Source organism: Eschrichtius robustus, chromosome 1, assembly GCF_028021215.1.
Source record: "Eschrichtius robustus isolate mEscRob2 chromosome 1, mEscRob2.pri, whole genome shotgun sequence".
In the NCBI taxonomy this organism is placed as follows: Eukaryota; Metazoa; Chordata; class Mammalia; order Artiodactyla; family Eschrichtiidae; genus Eschrichtius; species Eschrichtius robustus.
Window position 1 is genome coordinate 137337563 of NC_090824.1, and position 22246 is coordinate 137359808.

General features: G+C 38.8%; 1 protein-coding gene across 1 annotated transcript in view; it reads left to right on the forward strand.

The window, feature by feature from the left end:
- The first annotated feature begins 1876 nt into the window (after positions 1-1876).
- ETFA (electron transfer flavoprotein subunit alpha) overlaps positions 1877-22246 on the forward strand; it is an 85343-nt gene continuing 64973 nt past the window's right edge. The window contains exons 1-4 of the mRNA XM_068537238.1: positions 1877-2038; positions 15832-15978; positions 18233-18314; positions 18408-18490. Of these exons, the coding sequence (XP_068393339.1) occupies positions 2000-2038; positions 15832-15978; positions 18233-18314; positions 18408-18490 (351 nt within the window). The 5' untranslated portion in view covers positions 1877-1999. The remainder of the gene's footprint in view (positions 2039-15831; positions 15979-18232; positions 18315-18407; positions 18491-22246) is intronic.

Below are 22246 nucleotides of genomic sequence, written 5' to 3' on the forward strand. Positions count from 1 at the left end.
CAAGGTGTGAAGACACATTAATAAAAAAAGTAGGATAGACTCTGTCTTTACAGGTCTTACAGTCAGATGGGTGAGACAGACAAGTAACCAGGCCATTACAACCAATGTGGCAATTGCCGCTATATACAGGCGAAGTACAGGCAGAAATAGGGGCATGTGGAAGAGAGGTCTAATTCAGAGTTACTGGGGGGAGGAAAGTCCAAGCTGAAATGTCAAGAGTGAATAAGTATTAAACAGTTGAAGGAGTAAAGGGGAGAGGGAGGGGGAAGAGAGTGGGGAAGCAGAAGGAATAGGGCGTTGGAGGATGTGAAGGAAATTCTGTATGGCCATGGGAGATGGAAAGGGGGTAAAAGAGGAAGGAAAAGATCAGCTCACACAGGGCTTATACATCACATTAAGGGGTTTGCATTTTATCCTAAAATCAATGGGTAGCCATTGAAGTGTATTCAACAGGGGAGTAACATCACCAGTTTACTCTTTTGAAAGAGCCCTTTGGTTGCAGTGGGAGATGGATTGAAGACTGGAAACTGGGAGAAGAGTAAAGAAGCAACTGCAGCAATGCAAACACAGAGCATGGTAGAAGAGAGTCCTGGGTGGATTTGGGAGCTGTTTTGGGAGTGGAATCGCTAGAACTTAGTGACTCATAGGATAGGGAATAAAGGAAGAAACAAGTCAAGTATGACCCCCAGGTTTTTGGCTTGAGCAGCTGGGTGGAGGTGGAAAGCATTCCCTGAGAAAGGGTATACAGGAGGAGAATAAAGTCTGGAAGGGAATGTCCCGTCAGTTGTGGATATGTGGGTCTGAGGTGTTGAGAAACATCCTGAGGAGATGCCCAGTAGGCAGGTGGATAAGCGGATCCAAAGATCAGAAGAGATTTGGCAGTCAAGAGCACTGAATCCAGGGTGTGGGTGGGCCTGTCCCAGGATAGGAAGAGTGGGGAGAGAAGAGGGCTAGGGTGGGGCTGCATGTAACTCCCTCATTCAAGACCTTTCCCAATCTGCTTCCTTCTACAGGCAGCACACAGCATCCTGCCCCTTGTCCTTGGACCTTCCTGTCATGTTCCTTCCCTGTTTGTGCTCCGGAGGTTCCTCTTCTAGAACCCAGCTCAAATATCACCAATTCCAGGAATCCCTCCTCCCATAATAGTAATGATAGGTTTACTCGTATGTTTCCTCCAGAGTTTGGTGAGGTCAACATTTTATGCATCCTTTTATTATATTCCCCTGACCTGGAAAATGTGTTTAGCACATTGCAGGGGTTAACATTGATATCCGTGATCAAATGAACAGGCAGAAGAATAATTAGAGTGAGAGAGGTGAACTTCGTCCAGAGGTCTGGGAAGCCAGGACAGTGACGTCATCAGCTCAGTGGGAAAGTTCAGTCCAACAAGCGTTGCACACTGGGGCTGGCAGACAGTGTGCTATACAGTCACCGGCAGTTTACCCGCTTTGCCCCGGCCTTTCTTATTTTTTTTTAATTTTTCTTATTTTTTTATTTTTTAACATCTTTATTGGAGTATAATTGCTTTACAATGGTGTGTTAGTTTCTACTTTATAACAAAGTGAATCAGTTATACATATACATATGTTCCCATATCTCTTCCCTCTTGCATCTCCCTCCCTCCCACCCTCCCTATCCCACCCCTCTAGGTGGTCACAAAGCACCGAGCTAATCTCCCTGTGCTATGCGGTTGCTTCCCACTAGCTATCTATTTTACGTTTGGTAGAGTATATATGTCCGGCCTTTCTTTAGCCTGGCTTCACCCTACGTTTCCTAGTTAACAGTCTCACCTTTGCCCCACTCCCAAGTCCAGCCCCTAACTTTCCGCCGTCCCCATTGGCTGCGCGACCGCCCAATGGACAGGCAGAAACCGGGAGCTCGCTCTCCTCGCTGGGGCGTTCGCTCTCGTTCCTGAGTCTCGCGAGCGTTACGGTGACTTGCGGAGGCTGTGCAGTTGGGTACGCTCTCGGCTAGTGTGAAGCTAACGGGTGCAGTGATCATGTTCCGAGCGGTGGCTCCTGGGCGGCTCCGGCGGGCGGTGAGTCCGGGCGGGAAGGGTCGAGCCCGGTGACGGTCCAGCCTCGATCTGCTGTCCCTGTGAAGGTCTGGGCGAAGGTCACCGCCACCCCCAGACCTGACTGGCCCTCGCGCTGGCAGGCCCAGCCCGGCCTAGGGCTCGGGCTCACAAAGTTCTGGGGTCTGCCCTTGCCTCCTTCCGGGCCGCCAGGTGGGGGTCGAGGTCAGAGGTCAGAGTACTGAATCTGCGCTCCCGCTGCCCCTCCTCCTCCCCGTTCTCTTCCCAGCCCCTCTTCCACCCTCCAGCACTGACAGGCCGCCAGTTTCTCCACCTTTGGCGGGGAGCGAGCAGCTGAGTCCCCGGGGAATCTTTACCCGAGGGAGGAAAATGTCGCCGCCGGGATGTCCTCTTGGAAAAAGTTTAAAACCTGAATTCAGCTTGGAGGGTGACATTTCTGGAAGAATTAAACATTTTCCCTGGGTGCATTGCGGCTCTTCGAATTCACTCACTGTCAAGTGCTGGGGCGAGCGAGGGTCGATGGGGTTTTGGAAACTTGCTCTGCTCTCTGGCTAATGGGGCAGTGCTGCGTTTAGGTGATTGTACTGACAGCTGTAGCCAATTTTGAAAGGCAGGCGTCTTTTTACTGCAAGCTGACCTGCTTTTAAACCAGCAGATTGCTGGTTAAATAGCTAGGGAACGATTATTGGTAGCGGTAAGTTTTTGATGCTTTCATTAGTTACAAATCATGAGTTTACCACATTTTGCTATTGTGAGACTGATAGAAAATATGTGTTTGTCCTAATGCTATGGGACAGTAGTATTTGGAGATTGACCAATTACAAGTCAAGTAACAATTTATATTGTAGATTCTGTAGATATTCTGATGGTTAAGTGACAAGATTGCTAAACTTGGGTCAGAAACTTTTCCTGACGTTTTGTACTTTTTCTACAGTTTTTCTTGCGCATGCATGTTTTCATACCAACGCTGGGATTTTCTCCCTGAAACATAGTTGGCAGTCTTTCTAGATATCTGTAGGCCCTTTTCTTATGTATTCTTGTTCCCTTAAAAAAAAAAAATCCCAACCCCGCCCCGCCCTCCCCAATACACTCAAAGTTCAAACCCACATCCTTCTGGTCAGTATTCAGTCTCCCCCAGAAATTTTCCTCAGATGACTCAGACATAAACAAGTTAAAGTCATGAATTTGGGAAAGTTCCAGGTATCAGAGCCAGATTCTTACCTATACAGTAATTGGAAGGTAGTTATGTGGACAGGTTAGAAGTCTGGCATAAGTGAAATAGTTGTGGAGGGGGAGTTTAGGACTCAGTTATTTTGTAGCACTAACAGAAAAAAATGGAACGACTAGCTTAAGTCATTATAAACACTGCCAATATACATAGGCAGTATTTCCAAATCTTTACTGTGGTTTGCCAAAGACTTTGACCTTGACTTTATTTTCAGAATTTGAAGTCATGCTAAGTAGAGTAGCTCCTCTAAAGTCATTAAGAACATTTGAGAGATTTGAATTTCAAGGGTATAGGAAAATGGCGGGAACACTTGTAAAATGGATACATAAATACACATACATATTTAACTTTAAAAATTTAGAAATTTCAAGCTTACAGAAAAGTTGCAAGAATAGTACAAAGAATTCTCAAAACCCTTTGCTGAGTTTCACCGGCTATTAACAGTTTGGCACATTTGCTTTCTCTCTCCTCATATATACATATTATTTTTCTGATATAATATGTATGTTGCAGACATGCTTTTTACTCCTAAATAATTCAGTATATTTTCTATGAACAAGGAGGTTCATCTTTCATTATCACAGGATAATTGGCAAAATCAGCAAGTTTAACAATGATACAATACTATTATCTGTAGATATTATTCAAGTATTACCAATTGTCTTGTTACTCATTTGTAGCAGTATTTTTTTATTGTTTTTTAGTTGAAGTATAGTTGATTTACAGTGTGTTAATTTCTGCTGTACAGCAAAGTGATTCATTTATATACGTGTGTGTGTACACATTATTTTTTATATTCTTTTCCATTATGGTTTATCTCAGGATATTGAATACAGTTCCCTGTGCTCTACTATAAGGACCTTGTTGTTTATCCATTCTGTATGTAATAGTTTGCATCTGTAGCAGTATTTCTTATTCTGGTCTAGGATAGTCTGGGATCATGCCTTGCATTTAGTTCTCATGTCTCTTCAGTCTTTGTTAGAAAACTCCTCAGCCTTTCTTTGGCTTTGATGGCATTGACATTTTTGAAGAGTACAGGCCTTCTATTTTGTTGACTGTCCCCCGATTTAGGTTTGTCTGGTGTTTCCTCTGATTAGTTTCAGGTTATGTACTGGCACGAGTATCACAGAAGTGGTACTGTGTTCTCAGTGCATCATATTAGGAGGCTCATAATGTTGGTTTACCCCATTATTGGTGATGTTAATTACTTGGCTAAAGTGTTCAGCAGGTTTCTCCACTATCAAATTACTACTCATCGCTTCCTGATTTTTAACTAATTTGTGGAGAGGTACATTGAGACTATGTAACTCTTCTGTTTCTCATCAGACTTTCACCCATTAGTCTTATCTGTTGATGATTCTTGCCTGAGAAATGAGTACTGCGATGTAAAATAGTGATTTTTCTAATTTCATCATTCCTTCTACTTTTTAAAAAAATTAATTAATTAATTATATTTTATTTTTGGCTGCGTTGGGTCCTCGTTGCTGCGCACGGGCTTTTTCTAGTTGTGGTGAGCGGGGGCTACTCTTCGTTGCCGTGCGTGGGCTCCTCAGTGCGTGGGCTCCTCATTGCCGTGGCTTCTCGTTGCAGAGCTTGGGCTCTAGGCGTGTGGGCTTCAGTAGTTGTGGCACGTGGGCTCAGTAGTTGTGGCTCGCGGGCTCTAGAGCGCAGGCTCAGTAGTTGTGGCGCACGGGCTTAGTTGCTCCATGGCATGTGGGATCTTCCTAGACCAGGGCTTGAACCCGTGTCCCCGGCATTAGCAGGCGGATTCTTAACCACTGCACCACCAAGGAAGTCCATTCCTTCTACTTTTATTAGCTTTGTATTATTATAAGAAAGAACATTTCCTTCTTGCTTATTGATGTATTTATTTATGGACTCATGGATCCTTACTTCATTCAGTAGGTTACTTTATCCATTACTACTCTTAAATGTTTTGGTGCTCAAGTTGTCCCAGATTTCTAAAGTGCAAGTCCCTTCAGTCTGGCTCCTGTTTACTTATATTTATGATACCGTAAAGTCAAAATGAGTTATCTGAATCCCCACTCTTGCAATTTAAATAAATTGTTCTGTAGCTAACCATGAGTAAATTTAGGCAGATATGTTTCTACAAAACCATATTTTTAATAATAGATTTATCTATTAAAAGATTAAAAAGATTAAACTGTTAACATCAATGTGAATATAGCTAACACTATTAAACTGTACATTTAAAAATGGTTAAGATGGTAAATTTATAGCAACTAGTGAAAAAAAAAGAGATACCTTAAACTGTTAGAATGTAAATTAAATGACTGGCATTTGGTATCTAAATTCCATTTTCATTTTGATTTATTTGTGGCCTTGAGCAAAGTCCTTCATCTCTTGGTTGGGCGGGGTGGTCTTCAATGTTATCTGTTAATGAAAGTGTTTTCCATCTAAAATAAAGAGCTGGGGAACACAATAAGAGGAAAATAGGTAGTTAACATTCTTGCAGGGATATTGATTTGAATTATTAGTATTATTTTACTCATTTGCATTTGAAATTGATTTGTTGACTAAGATACCAAAGAGATGTTTTACATGGAGAGTGAAGCAACACTTTTCAAGGTTATTTGAGTCTTCCTGTTACTATACTCATTGCCAGACAGGAGGCATATCTACCTTGATTCAGAAGCTATGAAACTGGTATGAAGGAACATGACATTTTTCAGAGTCCACGGTCTATCATTGATGAATGAGATTGAACTCTGTAATTCACATGCAAATTTTAATTTCTTTTGAAAGAAGAAAGCCAAGTTTGATGTGGTACTAAAAGATTTATTGCATAAGGGGAATTCTGTAAAATTATGCTTCCTGCCAACGTGTCTACTTAAGGGTCTTGTCTGTTTTTAAAGTGAAGTAAATTGACTGTGTTTTTAATAATATAATCAATGTCATATGACATTTTTAGTCATGATTAAAAGCTACCATATTTTATTACTAAGGAGGTTAAAGTACAGAAATGTAATATACATTTTTAAATTACAAAATATATGTTAAAATAGGGATGGGTAACTTTAATTATATATTATTTATCTTTTTTAGTAGAAGTTGGAAAGATTTTATAGTTTTCTCCTGCTTTTTAATTTTTGAGTTAAGCAAAATGACCCCCAGCCCCCAGCCCCTTACCATTACCCCACTTAGTTTTCAAAGGTGGGGGAGGTAGATTAAATTTATTCTTACTACTTTAGGTTTTGAGTGGGTTTGTACTATAGGAAGTTAGAGTCCAACTTTTTCTTTCCTTCTAACACCTATGGTAGTTTACTACCTGAATATACAGTTAAAGGCACAGCAGGAGCGCCTGAGCAGTGAATCTCCTTTGTTGCTCCTAAAAACACTGAAAAGCAAAAACAGTGTCAAAACTGTTAAGGTTGAATAAGAGAAGGACCAAAATGTGTTCACTGGACTTAGCTATCCCAGGTTGTTGGTGACTTTGAAGAGACTGGATTCAGCGTTGTAGTGGAAGTGAAAGCTGGTTTGCTGTGAGTAAAGGAGAAAGAGTGAGGTGAGGCAGCAGAGTTTATGCTTAAGGACGTTGTTTGCAAGAAGTCTGGCTCTGGGACTTCCCTGGTGGCGCAGTGGTTAAGAATCCGCCTGCCAGTGCAGGGGACACGGGTTCGAGCCCTGGTCCGGGAAGATCCCACATGCCGCGGAGCAGCGAAGCCCGTGCACCACAACTACTGAGCCTGCGCTCTAGAGCCCGCGAGCCACAACTACTGAGCCCACGTGCCACAACTACTGAAGCCCGTGCGCCTAGAGCCCGTGCTCCACAACAAGAGAAGCCACCGCAATGAGAAGCCCGCGCACTGCAACGAAGAGTAGCCCCCGCTCGCCGCAACTAGAGAAAACCCGCGCACAGCAACGAAGACCCAATGCAGCCAAAAATGAATGAATAAATAAATAAATAAATGATTTAAAAAAAAAAAAAAGTCTGGCTCTGAAAGGGTGGAGAGAGGATGATGACCCCTTTAACCCTATCTTCAAGAAGAATACTGTCTCATTAAGGCCAGTCAACTTAACAAGGGTATGTGGCTGGTATGCAGAAGAAAACTTCACATTTTACTGTTTGGAACAGTCTAGTTAGTAGTCTAGATAACTTTCTCTAAAAGTATGATGGGGTATTTCTTTAGTGATTTAGCAAGTTTGTGTACTGTTCTTGGTAGATACACATATTAACTGCTTAGATAATTAAGTTATCAATGAGAGAAAAACAGTTGCTTTTTTAGTTTTTGATCATTTGGGGGGAAACTTTTCAGTTAGTCGCTAAACATTCATTGAATGCCCACTATGTGTCACACTCAAAGATAGATACCGAGTTCACAGTGGAGAATGAGACAGACCTAGTCCCTGCCCACGTGGTGCAAACAGACTGGGAGAGACAAATATTGAACACATTATTTTAAGTGTGATCATTGTGACAGAAAGGTGTATAGGGTGTTTGGGGAATATGTAATTGGGGAGAGGATTAATCTAGTTAGGGGGCTAGAGAAACCTGTGAAATTACTTTGTAAACTAAGGTGCTTTACCACTGTTGTTACTGGCTGATGAAGTAATAGTAAGGGTGAAGGATTTTCTTTAGATTAAAAGGCCACTTCATTTTTGAGTTTTGGCTATCTTTCTTATTTATTTATGTATGTATGTATGTATGTATGTATGGCTGTGTTGGGTCTTCGTTTCTGTGCGAGGGCTTTCTCTAGTTGCGGCAAGTGGGGGCCACTCTTCATCGTGGTGCGCGGGCCTCTCACTGTTGTGGCCTCTCTTCTTGCGGAGCACAAGCTCCAGACGCGCAGGCTCAGTAGTTGTGGCTCACGGGCCTAGTTGCTCCGCGGCATGTGGGATCCTCCCAGACCAGGGCTCGAACCCGTGTCCCCTGCATTGGCAGGCAGATTCTCAACCACTGCGCCACCAGGGAAGCCCAGTTTTGGCTATCTTAAATCACCTGTTTACCATTGTTTTAATTCTGTACATATTGTATGTCTTCTTACTTGATCATATCTTGCTTTTTTTAAAAATGTGGCGTTATTTCCAGAGTTGAATTAGAAATAAAAGAACGCATCAGTCATGTTAGTTTGATTATTCTTAAAAAAAACAAAAAACCACCCAAAGTCTGTGGCCCCCTTGCTTCAGTTCTGGACAACTCTGAAGGGCCATCCTAGTTCCAGGGTTCCTTGTGAGATCAGCCGAGAGCTTTGTAGTGACTGCACTGCAATATTGCAGTTCAGCTTCTTCCACTGCCCAGTTCTATTTCCTTGATGCCTCCTGAGTGTCGTTCTCAAGAGTACTCCCCAATAAACTTCTTGCACACCCACACACACAAAAGGAAGATATGAGTGTAAGGTGGCAACAAACATTTATAATCCTTAAGCATTCACTGTATGTAATGAAATAACTTCTTACCTGTGAATCTGGAATGGTCCTAGCTATGTTCATTCTCAGGAGAATCAAGAAAACAGTTATTCGCATCATTTTCTGTGGTTCAAATGAATAACCTTGAGGAGTAACTAATCTAGAGTCTTAAAATTGTTTTTTTATAGCTCAGTGTATAAAGTAGAAGTTTAAAAGGATGTTTTTAAAGCAACAGAAGATTTTTTTTAAATAGACTTTATTTTTTGGAGCAGTTTTAGGTTCATAGCAAAATTGAGCAGAAAGTACAGAGCATTCCCATATTACCCCTTCTTCCCTCCCTCACTATCAACGTCCTGCACCAGAGTGGTACATTTGTTACAATTGAAGAACCTACAGTGACACATCATTATCATCCAAAATCCATAGTTTATGTTAGTGTTCACTCTTGGTGTTATACATTCTGTGGGTTTTGACAAATGTACAGTGGTAACTATCCACTGTTATAGTATACAGAATAGTTTCATTGCCCTAAAATCCTCTGTGCTCTGTCCTTTCCCTGCCAACCTCTGGCAACTACTGATCTTTTTCCTGTCTCCATAGCTCTTCCTTTCCAGCATGTCACATTGGTCAAACCATATAGTATATAGCGTTTTCAGACTGTCTTCTTTCACTTAGTAATATGCATTTACAGTTCCTCCTTGCCTTTTCATGGTCTGATAGCTCTTTTTTTTTTTTTTTTTTTTTTTTTTAAGAGCATTGACTAGTACTCCATTTGCTGAGTGGTACCACAGTTTATCCATTCACCTACTGAAGGACTTTTTTTTTTTTTAATTAATTAATTAGGTTGCACTGGACCTTAGTTGTGGCTGATGGGCTTCTTAGTTGCGGCTCGAGGGCTCCTTAGTTGTGGCTTGAGGGCTCCTTAGTTGCGGCAGGCAGGCTCCTTAGTTGCGGCTTGCGGACTCCTTAGTTGTGGTATGAGAACTTTTAGTTGCTGCATGCATGTGGGATCTTAGTTCCCTGACCAGGGATGGAACCCGCCCCCTCTACAGTGGAAGTCCAGAGTCTTAACCGCTGGACCACCAGGGAAGTCCCATTGTGTGGGTGTAAGTTTTCAGCTCATTTGGATAAATGCCAAAGAGTGTGACTGCTGGATTGTATGGCAAGAGTATGTTTAGTTTTATGAGAAAACGCCAAACTGTCTTCCAAAGTGGCTGTACCATTTTGAATTTACACCAGAGTTCCCATTACTTCATATCCTCACCAACATTTGGTGTTGTCAGTGTTTTGGATTTTCACCATTCTAATAGGTGTGTAGTGGTATCTCATTCTTGTTTTAATTTGCAGTTCCCTAATGACATATGATGTAGAGCATCTTTACGTGTGCTTATTTACCGTCTGTATATTTTCTTTGGTGAGGTGTCTATTCAGAACTTTTGCCCATATTTAAATCAGTTTCTTATTGTTGAGTTTGAAGAGTTCTTTGTGTATTTTAGGTAACAGTCCTTTATCAGATATTTTTTTTGCGAATATTTTCTCCCAGTCTGTGGCTTGTTATCCTATTGATGAAGAAGTTTTTAGAAGCAATGTTCAACTCATTTATTAGACATCTACTCTGTGCTAGACATTGAAGTAGAAGCTGGGGTTGTAGTGGTAAGAAAACCAGACATGACCTCTGTACTCAAAATCAAGAAGGGAAGACAAAGTAATCAGGTGTGTGTAGTCAAGTGCTGTAATGAAGTCGATTCAGGGTACTGTGTTGGTGCTAGGAAAGTTAACCAGTTGGAGGAGATCCACGGAAGCTTTCATGCGAATGTTTATTGAGCATTTATTATGTTCCAGGAACTATCCCAAGAGCTTTATTTTACAATTACTAATTTAATCCTCTCAACAACTCTGAGATTATTACTGTTGTTATCATCATCTACATTTTATGATCTGGGAACTGAGGCACCAAGAAGTAATGGTGGAGGTGGGACTTAAACCCAGGCAGGAATTCCCTGGCTGTCCAGTGGATCGGACTCTGCACTTTTACTGCCGGGACCCGGGATCTATCACTGGTTGGGGAACTAAGATCCTGCAGGCCGCACAGTGCAGCCAGAAAATTTAAAAACAAAAACAAAAAAACAAGAACAGGCAGGGGAGCTCTAGAGCCTGTACTCTTTACCACAGCACTGTACTAAAGTTTCTTGGAGGGGTTGGCATTTAAGCAGAAAACCTAAGGGTGATTAACTGGAAGCTAATCTGGTAATAAGGGAAGAGGTCCGTAAGGCAGAGGGAACAATGTGAGGACAGGCTAAAGGTCAGAGAGAGCAGGGCAAGTTCAAGACGTATGGCTAGGGAGGTAGATCAAGCCGTAGAATAAATGCCTGGCAAGCCAATCTAAGGAGTCTAGTTTACCACATCCTAAGGAGGCAGGAAGCAATTGACTTGTTTGAGCAGGAGAATAACATGTTGGATTTGTATCATTGAAAGATCACTGAGAGAAATGGATTGGAGGGGAGCAAAGTTGGTTTGGGAGTCAGTTGGAGTAATAAGAGAGGGTTAATGGCCTGCACTAAGTAGTGGAATTAAAGATGGAGAGAAGTGAGTGGACTTAGGAGATACTATATTTAGAAGGAAGAATTGTTACAGCTTTAGTGGTTGATTGGCTGTGAGAGTTGAGGAAAAAACCCAGATATGACTCGCAGATCATGGTTTGGGCAACTTGTTAGGGAGTGGTGCATCCCCTGAAGAACTCCAGAGAAGCAGTACGGGAGGGGGCTGGAGGATCAAGGGAAAGATGAGTTAAGATTTGGATTTGCTGAGTTGGTGAGTGGTTGATGAGACAAGTTAAGCAATTGGATATGCAGGTGTAACCTAATTATATAGGTCTAGCACTTAGGAGAGAGATTTGATACCTCTATCTCTGTCTATATATCTGTCGTTTTTATATAGATGATAAATTATAAATTAAGCTATGGAAGTAAGAATGGACTAGTCAGTAATTTCAAACATTTTGAGAGAAGAAGTAAGCATGAAAAGTATTTGTTGGTAATTTTGGTGAGTGCAGAAGCCAGGATACAAATACAGTAGTTGAGGTGTGTATGGGAGATGAGGAATTAGCTGGAGTGAAAGGTGGGGTAATGGATTTTTAATTTTGGGATTCATTAAAATTGGGAGAGCTTCAAACATGTTTTAAAGTTGATGGGAAGGAGCCCAGGAAAAGGGAGAGGTGGGAGAGGTTGGAAACGTTACTGAGAGGTGATTACAGAATGAAGTGTTTGACTAGATTTGAGAGGATGGAATCCAGAGTCCAGATGAAGGGATCAGATCCAGGAGGAAGGACCTGCAGCAGCTTCTACTGTGATAGAGCAGGGGCGGGAATTTCTATGTTGGATATCAGGAAGGGGAAGCAGTTCTCTTCTGATGGCTTCAGTTTTCATTGCGAAGTAAGAAGTGAGGCTTTCTTCTGAGAGTAAGGAGCAGACTGTGTTGGCAGTTTGAAAAACGTCGGAAGGGGATATTGGAAATAGTTGCTGTGGAGAGTGAGTGAGAGTGCCAACAAGGATGTCACAGTAACATTGCCAGGCAGAGGGCCCAGATAAGGTTGATGACCAAGAATTTATGGTGGCACTGGTCTGCATGAATTAATTTTAATTTAAGTAGCAGTGTTTTGAAGAGATTGAGATTCTTTTCTGAGCAGCTACCTTACTGATTTCAATAGTTACCTTTAAATGTTTAAGATTTGGCTCCTTTTTTCCCCATTAAAAAGAGGGCCCTAAAGTCTACAGATGCAATGAATGGGTCATAAGATAATAAAATGACCTTCATTTAAAAACCTTTTCAGTAACGGGACCTGTATTTTTTGTATCTTTTGTGATATTCTATACCACTTCTATTTAAAATAGGATTTTAGGGTTACAGAATTTTTAGAGCTGGAAAAGAGGCCTTCGATATCATCTTTTTGTTTCTTTTTGACCAGTGCTATTTTTTTTTAAACAAGAGAATATTTGCTAAGTGAAATATTACAGGAATGACCCATATATAAAACAGCTAAAAATGATGGTGCTTTGATGAGAGCTGGTAATTAAAAACCCCAAATCTGGAGTCCAACTACCTGGACTTTAACCTGGCTCTGTTTCTTAGCTGTGTAGCCACTAAGCTCCAGTTCCCTCATCTGTAAAGTCAGGATAATAATGGTACCTACATCATCGAGGTTTCTTGAATTTTAAATACAATTTTATCTTAGTACAGGGCTCTATAATATTAGCTTGGTTAATTTGGTTAAAGCAAAGCTGGGGACCATTCTGGCAGCCCTACCTGCCTGGTTCTCACTTTATTCTATGCGGTGGTTCCTGAGGTGCCTCCCTGCATAGAGTATAGTTTGAAAACCATTGATCTAGTTTGTCTCCTTCAGTTTGAAGTTGAAGAAACTGGGCTCTGGATTGAGGAATAACATTTTAAAGGTCACAGACCAATTTCTTCTGCTGTAGGCTACACACAGCTGTTATTGCTGAATTAAGCTACATAACCATGTTTAGATGCTGCAGCTTCTCTTTAGGTGGTATCTGAGAAATAGAAGATGGAACATTGAATTAGAAGAAAGCGTAGTATTAAAAAAACTATAAAGGAGTCAATTGATAAAGTAATATGGAGTGCCTTATGATATATGTAGTACTTAGTAAAGATTGATCAGATAGACGGACTGAGTAGTTTCTTATGTATATTCTTTTGTTGTTTATTCTTATAAATTTAATTTTGAATAGTCTTTTAGAAAGAATATGCAATGATCCCTTGGAAGTTCTAAAAGGCTTGACAATTCCTTAGGACACTACCTAATTTATCTTATGTTAGAACTATAATTTATAGCAAATATGGGCCTTTTGCCACCAAATCTTGGATTTATTCTTTAAATGGTGATGAAAAGCTCGTAATTTTTATGGCAAATGATGTGTGAAGCATAATCAAAAATATGGTGTCTGATATATATTGGTAATAAATAGTTTATTACTGGCAATTCTTGTGAAATGTGATTTAAATCATAAATTATGCCATTGGGTCCTAATTACAAAGTTCTTTACAAGATATTGTGCTCTTCTGATTAAAAAAGAAGTACCGTATAATTCTACAGATGTATATTGGAAAAAACATTGTTCTAGACTATGGGGATACAAAAGTGAACAGGCATGGTGTTTGTCTTCTAAGAACTTTCATGCCATCCCAGGAATTGTGAATTGTTGTGAATTGCTACAACTTTTCTGGAGAACAGTTTGCGTCAGTCAGTATTAAAAGCCTTGAAAATGTGTCTATCTCTTGATCTAACACTCCTAGGAATTTGTCATAAGAAGAGAATCTTAAGAAGTGCATAAAGATTTCTAACCTTAACCATAAAGAATTTCACATCTCGTGAGAAGGCAATTTTTTTTTTTATCGTAAAAAAGGAAAAGTTATACAAACAGCGACTTGATTTGGCAAAAACAAAAGCCTAATTTTCTCCCCTTTTCTTGCTCCCTTTGAGCAGAAAGGGAGGAAAAAAAGACAAGAAATGTCATCCACTGATACACAATGCAGCAATTCCTTCCTCTGGCATATTCTTCAGTGCTGTCCTCTTCCTCTTTCCATCCTCATTCTGTGGCTCTGGAAGCATTTCTGCCCCTGAAGGCTTGCCTTGGAGTCTCTGGCCCCCAGCTCTGGGATTAGGTTCATCAAGGATAAGAGGGGGTTTAGAGGGCTGAGGAGAAGGAAGGGGTTGCAGTGGTAGAAGTAGGAGGCTTAGGGGAAGAAGGGCCCCTATTTTGTTGAAGGTTGCACAGAATCTGACTTAGTCATCCGTGGAAGCAGAGCAAGTAGAGTAACCTGGCTAAGTTTCAGTCAAAAAGGTCCTACTGGACTAAAAGGAACGCTCATCTGTTGAGGATAAGTGCAGAGATTTGGCTATGAGGATGCTCGTCTCTGCATTGTTTATAATAATAAAAAATTACTAATAACCCAAATGATTATGGAAACTAGTTGAACTGATATGCCCATATATTAACAAAAAGGTGAAGAATATAGCAATTGATATATACAATACAGTAAACAAAAAAATATGTATTTTGTCGTGCAACCAGCATTGTAGTCCTGTACCTGGCTTCCCTTCATTCATACCCTCTTTGTAAATTTCCAGCTGTGGGTACATTTTATACTCTGCTTTGTTCATTCCAACTCCGGATCTGAAGATTATTGCTGAATTCAAAGCCACAGAACCATGACATTTGATCATCAGTGCCTCTTTTTCTCATTTCTCATTGCCATTTTCCACAAGGATAGTTCCAAAATTTTCTCCTTTCCTCATGCCTGTGGTGTGCTTCCTTATCCTTTCACATGACAATACCTAAACTTCCTTCCATTCTTCCTCTTGATTCTCTGCTTCATGATCTGCAGCTGCCAACATTTTGGCTCTCTTCATTAATTGAAAACTATTCTGTCTTATAATTGTATGTGAACAAGTCTTAATTTCCCTTGAAAACTTTGAGTGCAGGGACCATTCTTGTTCATCTTTGTGTTTCTGGTGTTTGAAATTATTTCAAATGACCATGAACTATTGGTGGTCTCTTGATAGTCCACAGTAGCTATGGGTGGATATTAGTTGGTTCCAAGATACTGTCCAAAAGCTTCTTTTTTGAATTTGGAAGCATATTTGAACAATTGAAACTTTAGCAAAATTGCTGTGTAGTATTATATTTTAAAGGCAGATTTACATTATCAGTTATTTTGGTATTAAATTCATTTTGCCTGAAGCAACAAACTTTAGTAATTGATTTCATAATCATTATTTCTAGGTATACTGTACTGTTTAGCAGTATTGCTGCAAGTGAATGTAATTGGTAGTAGTTGATTCCTAGTTTGATAGTTAATGTGTTCTAAGGATTTTAAATTTAGATACATTTATCAGTTTGTTGTTGAAAATAGGTTAGTGGGAAAGTTGCTTGGAAATAAAAAAAATTTTTTTCTAACAGTAGAATACTAATTTGTATTTTCTGTTTTTATTAGGTAAGACTATCAGTAATAGAGTGATAGACACAGCCCAAATTTTTGCTACTGAGCAAGTATTTTATAAATACATTTATAAAACTGAATATTGCATACAGTTTTCTTTAAAGCACACATGCTTACCAATCAGAGTAAAAATAAAGTTTGTATTACAACATTCTTTTCCTTTTTTTCTTTCTCTTTTTAGGCCTCATTGCTACGATTTCAGAGTACCCTGGTAATAGCTGAGCATGCACATGATACCCTAGCACCCATTACATTAAACACCATCACTGCAGCCAAACGTCTTGGAGGTGAAGTCTCCTGTTTAGTAGCTGGAACCAAATGTGACAAGGTGAGAAATTTTTAAGGTCAACCATAGCAAATATAATCTCCATCAAGAGACAGGGAAAGATGGAGACAGAGAATTATGCTGAGGACTGTAACCCAAACTGGTCTCTGATCCTCATTAAATGCTGAATGTCACAACCGTTACTACGTGTGAAAAAAGGAACTAAAAGGTTTGCTCACCAGGCATTTTATCTTTTGAAATGAGGTAGAATACTTAATTTAGTTCCACTGGCACCATCATGTACCATCAGGTACCAAGTAGAGTGATAATATTTGAGTCCCCTTAGAGGTTAATAGCCGATCCCTTTTTTGTATTGATGAATATGCTTGCTAATTGCTTTTAATTCCTGTAAGTGGTAAATCTGGGAAAAGTATCATGGGTGTTAATTTTTAACTGGTGTAAGAATTCAAATGTAAGTATTATGCTTTCTAAACTATAGCTGCTACTAAAAGATGTTCTTCATTTTGGTTGTTGTTGAAATAAGACAGTGACAGCTTTGTAAACTAACCCCCTGGAAAGGAGCTCTAATGTGGTTTGCAGAGTCTGTACCTCTGGGCTGTAGTGTAGTTGAAATTGTGCTTCAATTAAGCTTACCCAGCTTGAGCCGCCCGTTCCCTCTCACTATACAGGAGTTGCAAATTGTATAGCTGGGGGCTTGGACCTCAGAGGAAGAAATCCCTAATAGAAATCCCTAATGTTTCTTTTTCTTTTTAGAGGATTTATTTTTTCTTAAATGGCATTGTTGCAGAGCATGTGATATAATGCAGGTTCAGAATGTTAGTGTTGCTTCTGTCCAATTTCTTACGTGAAATTGGTATCTTAAAAGAATGTATTCAAGCAGGTTTGGGGTTATGTGGATTTCTTTACCAAAATCCTGCTAACAGCTGTTGAATCTTGTATAGTTATTAACCACAATGTATGATGATATAGCTAACCTATTTTTTTGGTTGCCCTACTTTCAGATGTACTAGTTCTGGATTTGATTATTTATTTTGCTGTGATTTTAAATAATTATTCTAATATGACTTAAAAAATATTTGATGCTATTTTATTTACATTATTTTGAGAAAAATCAAAACAAATCATCTTTTCTTCAGTTACAGTTTTATTGTCGTGTCACATTTAATCTTAAAGAAAAACAATCAGTACCTGTATATAGAGACTCTGTTAATAGCCTAGGCATATTTCAGTTTTATATTGTTTTCTGTAGCTATCATAAACAGCAAGTGATTCTTCTGTGTAGTGCCTGAAGTTTTTGCTGGTTTTTTTTAAAAAAAAAAAAAAAAAAGATGGTTTTGATAGTACAAGATTGTCTTCCAGTGAACACTTGATTCAGAAGAGGTGCTTTTGCACTGCATTCTTTCTTCAGTGAATATTGTTGCAATGTTACCCTCCATCAAGGGAGGCGACAGGAGGCACAGCATTTTATGCCTACTCCTCAGTGAATCAGCATGGAGGTAAACAAGAAGACAGTAGACCATAATATGATTACCATGTTTCTCCTAAAGCAGAAACCAGTTATGCTGTAATTAAAGAGATTTAAAAGAAGGAATTCTAATTGCCTTCTGTATACAGGAAGTCTGAGTGGTCAAAAAGCTTTCCCAGAACCCCATCCTGATTCTAAACAGAAGAAATGAGGATTTCAAATACAAAATATTTTGCTTCATCATAGATAAATATATGTCAGTGAGTAGGAACACTCAGTAGTTCACAGTGGACTGTTATATAAGATTTTCTTTATTGCCCAGATTCACTCACTGATTTTAGAATCAGCAGAAATTATTATTGCCAGATAAAGTGCAGTAGTCTGTATACCAGTGTGGTTAACTCCTGTTCTTTCGCTCTAGGAACCCTGAGTCTGAAGTGTATTGGCTGTGTTGTTATTGTGAGAGAAAGAATCTAACTGTTGCTTCATTTTCACCATTTCTAAAATGATGGATTTACATTTGCACTGAGTGAAAGGAAAGAGCACAATGTACAACTAAATTTGAGTAGACAGCTGTGTTGATTTTGGTTTATCAATTAGTACTTCTCTTTTTCAAGGCAGGAATTTTTGTTTAAGGTCAGTGGACAGTAAGATCAATTGGCTTAAGATTTTCTTTGTTAAATAATTTTTTTATTCCCGAGTAGTCCTTTTTCCCATAAGAACAGTTTTTACAGTTGGCCAGTAAGATTTTATGCTCTATTGATAATTGTAGTGGTGGCTCTATCAGTATTTTTCTGTTAGATGGATAATTAAAAACTCTTTTATTCATAGGTGGCACAAGATCTCTGCAAAGTAGCAGGTGTAGCAAAAGTTCTGGTGGCTCAGCATGATGTGTACAAAGGCCTCCTTCCAGGTGAGTTTTTCCAGTAGAAATAAATAAGTTTATGAATTTATGAAATAAATAAAATACTATGAAATGTGTTTATCAAATGTGTTTAATTCTCAGAGGAACTGACACCATTGATTTTGGCAACTCAGAAGCAGTTTAATTACACACACATCTGTGCTGGAGCATCTGCCTTTGGAAAGGTGAGAAGATTGAGACTGTGGAATCTGATGTCACTGCTTGGAAGCGTTAGATTTCATTGTGCTGAAAATGTACAACAGACCTTGTTTAGATAGCTAATCCTGGCTTTCAGAATTAATGTGATAGTTTTGCTAAAATTTATTCTTTCAAGATTTTGTTATAATTTCTGTGAAAATGCTATCTCCAGGCTTTCCATTTTGTCGGAGACAACTCTGTTCTTTCAAGATTTTGTCATAATTTATTAGAATGCCACTTCCAGATTTTCAGATTTTGTTATGGAGAAAACTCTATTTAAAAAAAAAAAATCATTTTTCTTTAAAAACAATGTTGAACTGTCTCACTGTGTGAACGTCATTTGCATTAGTAACCCATCATAAGAGATGGCTTTGTTTGGGTGACTGATGAATATTTAGAAAGGCCAAATTTATCTACTTGGGGGATTTGGGAAGGGCTGTGTGGTGGCTGAAGGCATCCTTAGGGTAGAGAAAGGTGTAATCTGATCATGTGCATCGTGATATGTCTGAAGAAAGAATGTGCTATGAAATGGGTCGTGGTCTGCATGAAGGTTAAAAAAAAGGGAGGGGGAATGTAGGGGGAGCCCAAGAGAAGGAATTTGTCAGTGGGTCTTTCTTGCTCTCCCTGTGACCGTGGGTATTATTCTAGCTCCCTTTTCTTTTATCCCATTCTTAATAAGCTGCAGCTTGTAGTTTTTATTTTTACTTTTAAAGATGGTAAATTAAGTTGTACACAAATACATTCTTATTATAAAAGATGCATACAGTAAAGCAGTATGCAGAGCAAGGTATCACAGTTCCCCTTTCTTATTCCCAACTCTCTTCCCTCTTCCAAAGTACTGGGGTTAACAGTTGTACATTCTTTTAAGCCTTTTCCTATGGATTTTCAAATTATAATAAATGTACAATTTTTTTTTTTTTTTTTTTACTTCTAGAACGGGATAGTATAGCATGAATTGTTTTGTGACTGGTGGTTTTCACTTAAGAGTATATCTTGAAAATATTTGCTCATAATGTGTCTGTCTCATTTTTTAAATGGCTGCATAATATTTCATAGTTAGCCAAGGATGGGCAGTTAAGTTGTTTCTAATTTTTTATATTTATAAACTTTGCTGTGAAGAAACGTCCTTGTATATACCTTTGTATACATGGGCTCGTATTTATTTAGAACAGAGTTCTAGAAGTGAAATAGCTGGGTCAAGACTATGTGCTTTTAAAATTTTGATGTATATTGCTAAATTGCTCTCATGAAAGGATGCCTCAGTTTGCACTCCACCAGTTGTATAGCTTGCCAACACTTGCTATTGTACATTTTAACATTTCCCCCCAATCTGATGTGTGAAAAATTATATCTTTAACAATTTTGCATTTCTCTGATTGATAGTGAGATCAAATATCTTTTCATATAGTTATCAGTCATTTAAATTTCTTCTTTGAATTGTCTTGATTTGACTTTTTTTCCTTTTACGTTCACAATTGTAATTGATTTTTAAACATGAGTTTGGGGAATAAGATATAAGCTCTTTCATCAGCTAACCATGTTGAGTGGTAATAGCAGTGAGTTCCCAATACATTGATCTCTTTTCTTGCAAAATGAATAGTGTTTGTGAATATTTATCTGTAGTGCAATACTGCTTCTAGACGTGGATCACTGCAAACGTGTAGGGATCTTGCACTGTCACCCATGTGAATTGCTCTAGTTTGTTTTTAACCTCAGAATTATCACTTTGAATTCATTAAATTTTTTCTTTTAAGATTAGTAGAATTTCTAGGCAATAACAGAATTTGTAATCTACAATGTAAATACATGAGTTTAATGAATAATTGTTCTTTTACTAATAACAACGTGACAACAATTAGGTTATCACATTGCAGACTATCATAAGTTTTCCCATTTTTGTGTGGGGTTTAGTAATTGCTAAGTAAGATGGTTCTATATATATGACATATGATATATGACTCCTGAAATCTGTTTTCTGATATGTAAAATGATGCGGTTTGGCCAAGTGATGTCTATGATCTACCAACTAGATATGTTAAAATGGAATGGGTTTTTTCTATGGCAGGTTTCACTTCCCTTGGAAATGATTAAGTCAGAGGCTTGACATCCAGCTACTGTACTTTGGGTTGTTGTAGATGAGCATTGAACTAAAAGATCTTTATGGACCATTCCATCTCTGAGAGTTTGGTTCTGTGTTGGATGATTTAAACAATTTCCTAAGTCTGGGTTTCTGTGATGACAGTTTACCTCAAAGATTGTTAAACCAAGAAAGGGTGTTTGTTGTATCTGATTAGCTAAATTTTAATACTCTAGCCTTGATTGCTATGTTGTGACATATGGGAGTTTTGAGAACAAAGGTCACGTAATAGTAGCTGGTGCTGCAGCCTCTGAACGGATTTGGAATGAGGAAAGGGTCCATCAGATGAAGCTAAACAATTGGCTGTATAAGAGTTCTTCACCAATTGTGTTTTCAAGATACCACACCTTTGTACTGGTATGCTAGAATTTAAAAATCTGTCATCTTTTTGTGCATCAAAAGAACACTCTGTTAGTTATTGCCTCTCCTTCCCTGAAACCATGTGGTTGAGCCTGTTGGATAGTGTAGAAATAGATCTGTTTACCATCCATCCTCTCAGGACATTCAGACAGAAGATCAGACCTGGAAAAACATGTGCCTTTAAGTACTGTGGTAAATTTTTTTTCAAGAAGTGCTAAAATAAAACAAGGTATAATAGAAGTACAAAAGATATTAAATTTCAAGTTTAGAAAGTTCTAAAACTTTAAAAAGAAGCACAGTCTGCATATCATAAAATTTGTAAGAGAATCTGCTCAGCCAGGTAACAATATTCCAGCAGTATTTCCTGAACAATTTAAAGAACGTGGCTCAGGAAAAGAGTTACTTACTGAAGTAGGCTTTAAATGCTGACAAATTTGGTTTGTTTTAAAAGCAGGTGTCTTCTAAACCTCTTATTTATCAAGTTAGAGCTATGTTTAATGGAATTTTAATTATTTTCCCAAGCCCTTTATTTCCTGTGAAATCTTAATTTTTTCTAATTGTGGATTTATAAACTACGGTACTTTTCAGTAGCTCTTTTATCATGGTTGAAAGGGGATTACTATATAACATAGGTAGCAATAGACTGAAAATTAGAAAATCTTTATAGATTTTCAGATGCAACAGGAGGAAATTTGATTCAGGCTTTCAACACTTGTTAGCATCGATTTATGTAGAACTACTTATTAGATACGAGGCAGAGACACAAGAAGCAGAAGACACACAACCTCTGTTCTCAGGGTGCTTTATAAATTTAGTTGAGGGTCATATAGTATGTATATTAAAAATTATTTTAAACCAAAATACACATTAGTGCCAATTAAATAGTATAATTGTACATGCATGCGAGAGGATGAAGAATAAAGGAGTGATTAGAGGATAATCCTGAGAGAATTCTTAGAGGAACAGAGAGGGTTTGGGGATGGAGTGAGGAGAGGAACTTGAGTACTGTCATAATGAAAGTTTGCCTGCTAGAGGTGGTATCATGTCCTGAGTTTAGGAGATGCCATGGAATAAGCTCTCTGTAGAAAGTAGTGTAGAATTCACCTTTTCTATTTATGTGATAAAAGCAACACTTCACTTTTAACATTACACTTAGATGGTGTCATCATCTAAGAGAACCTCTGAGTCTAGAAAGCATGGATATGCATTCTTCACTGATTCTGTTTTAGAGCCTGAGAGTCAGAGA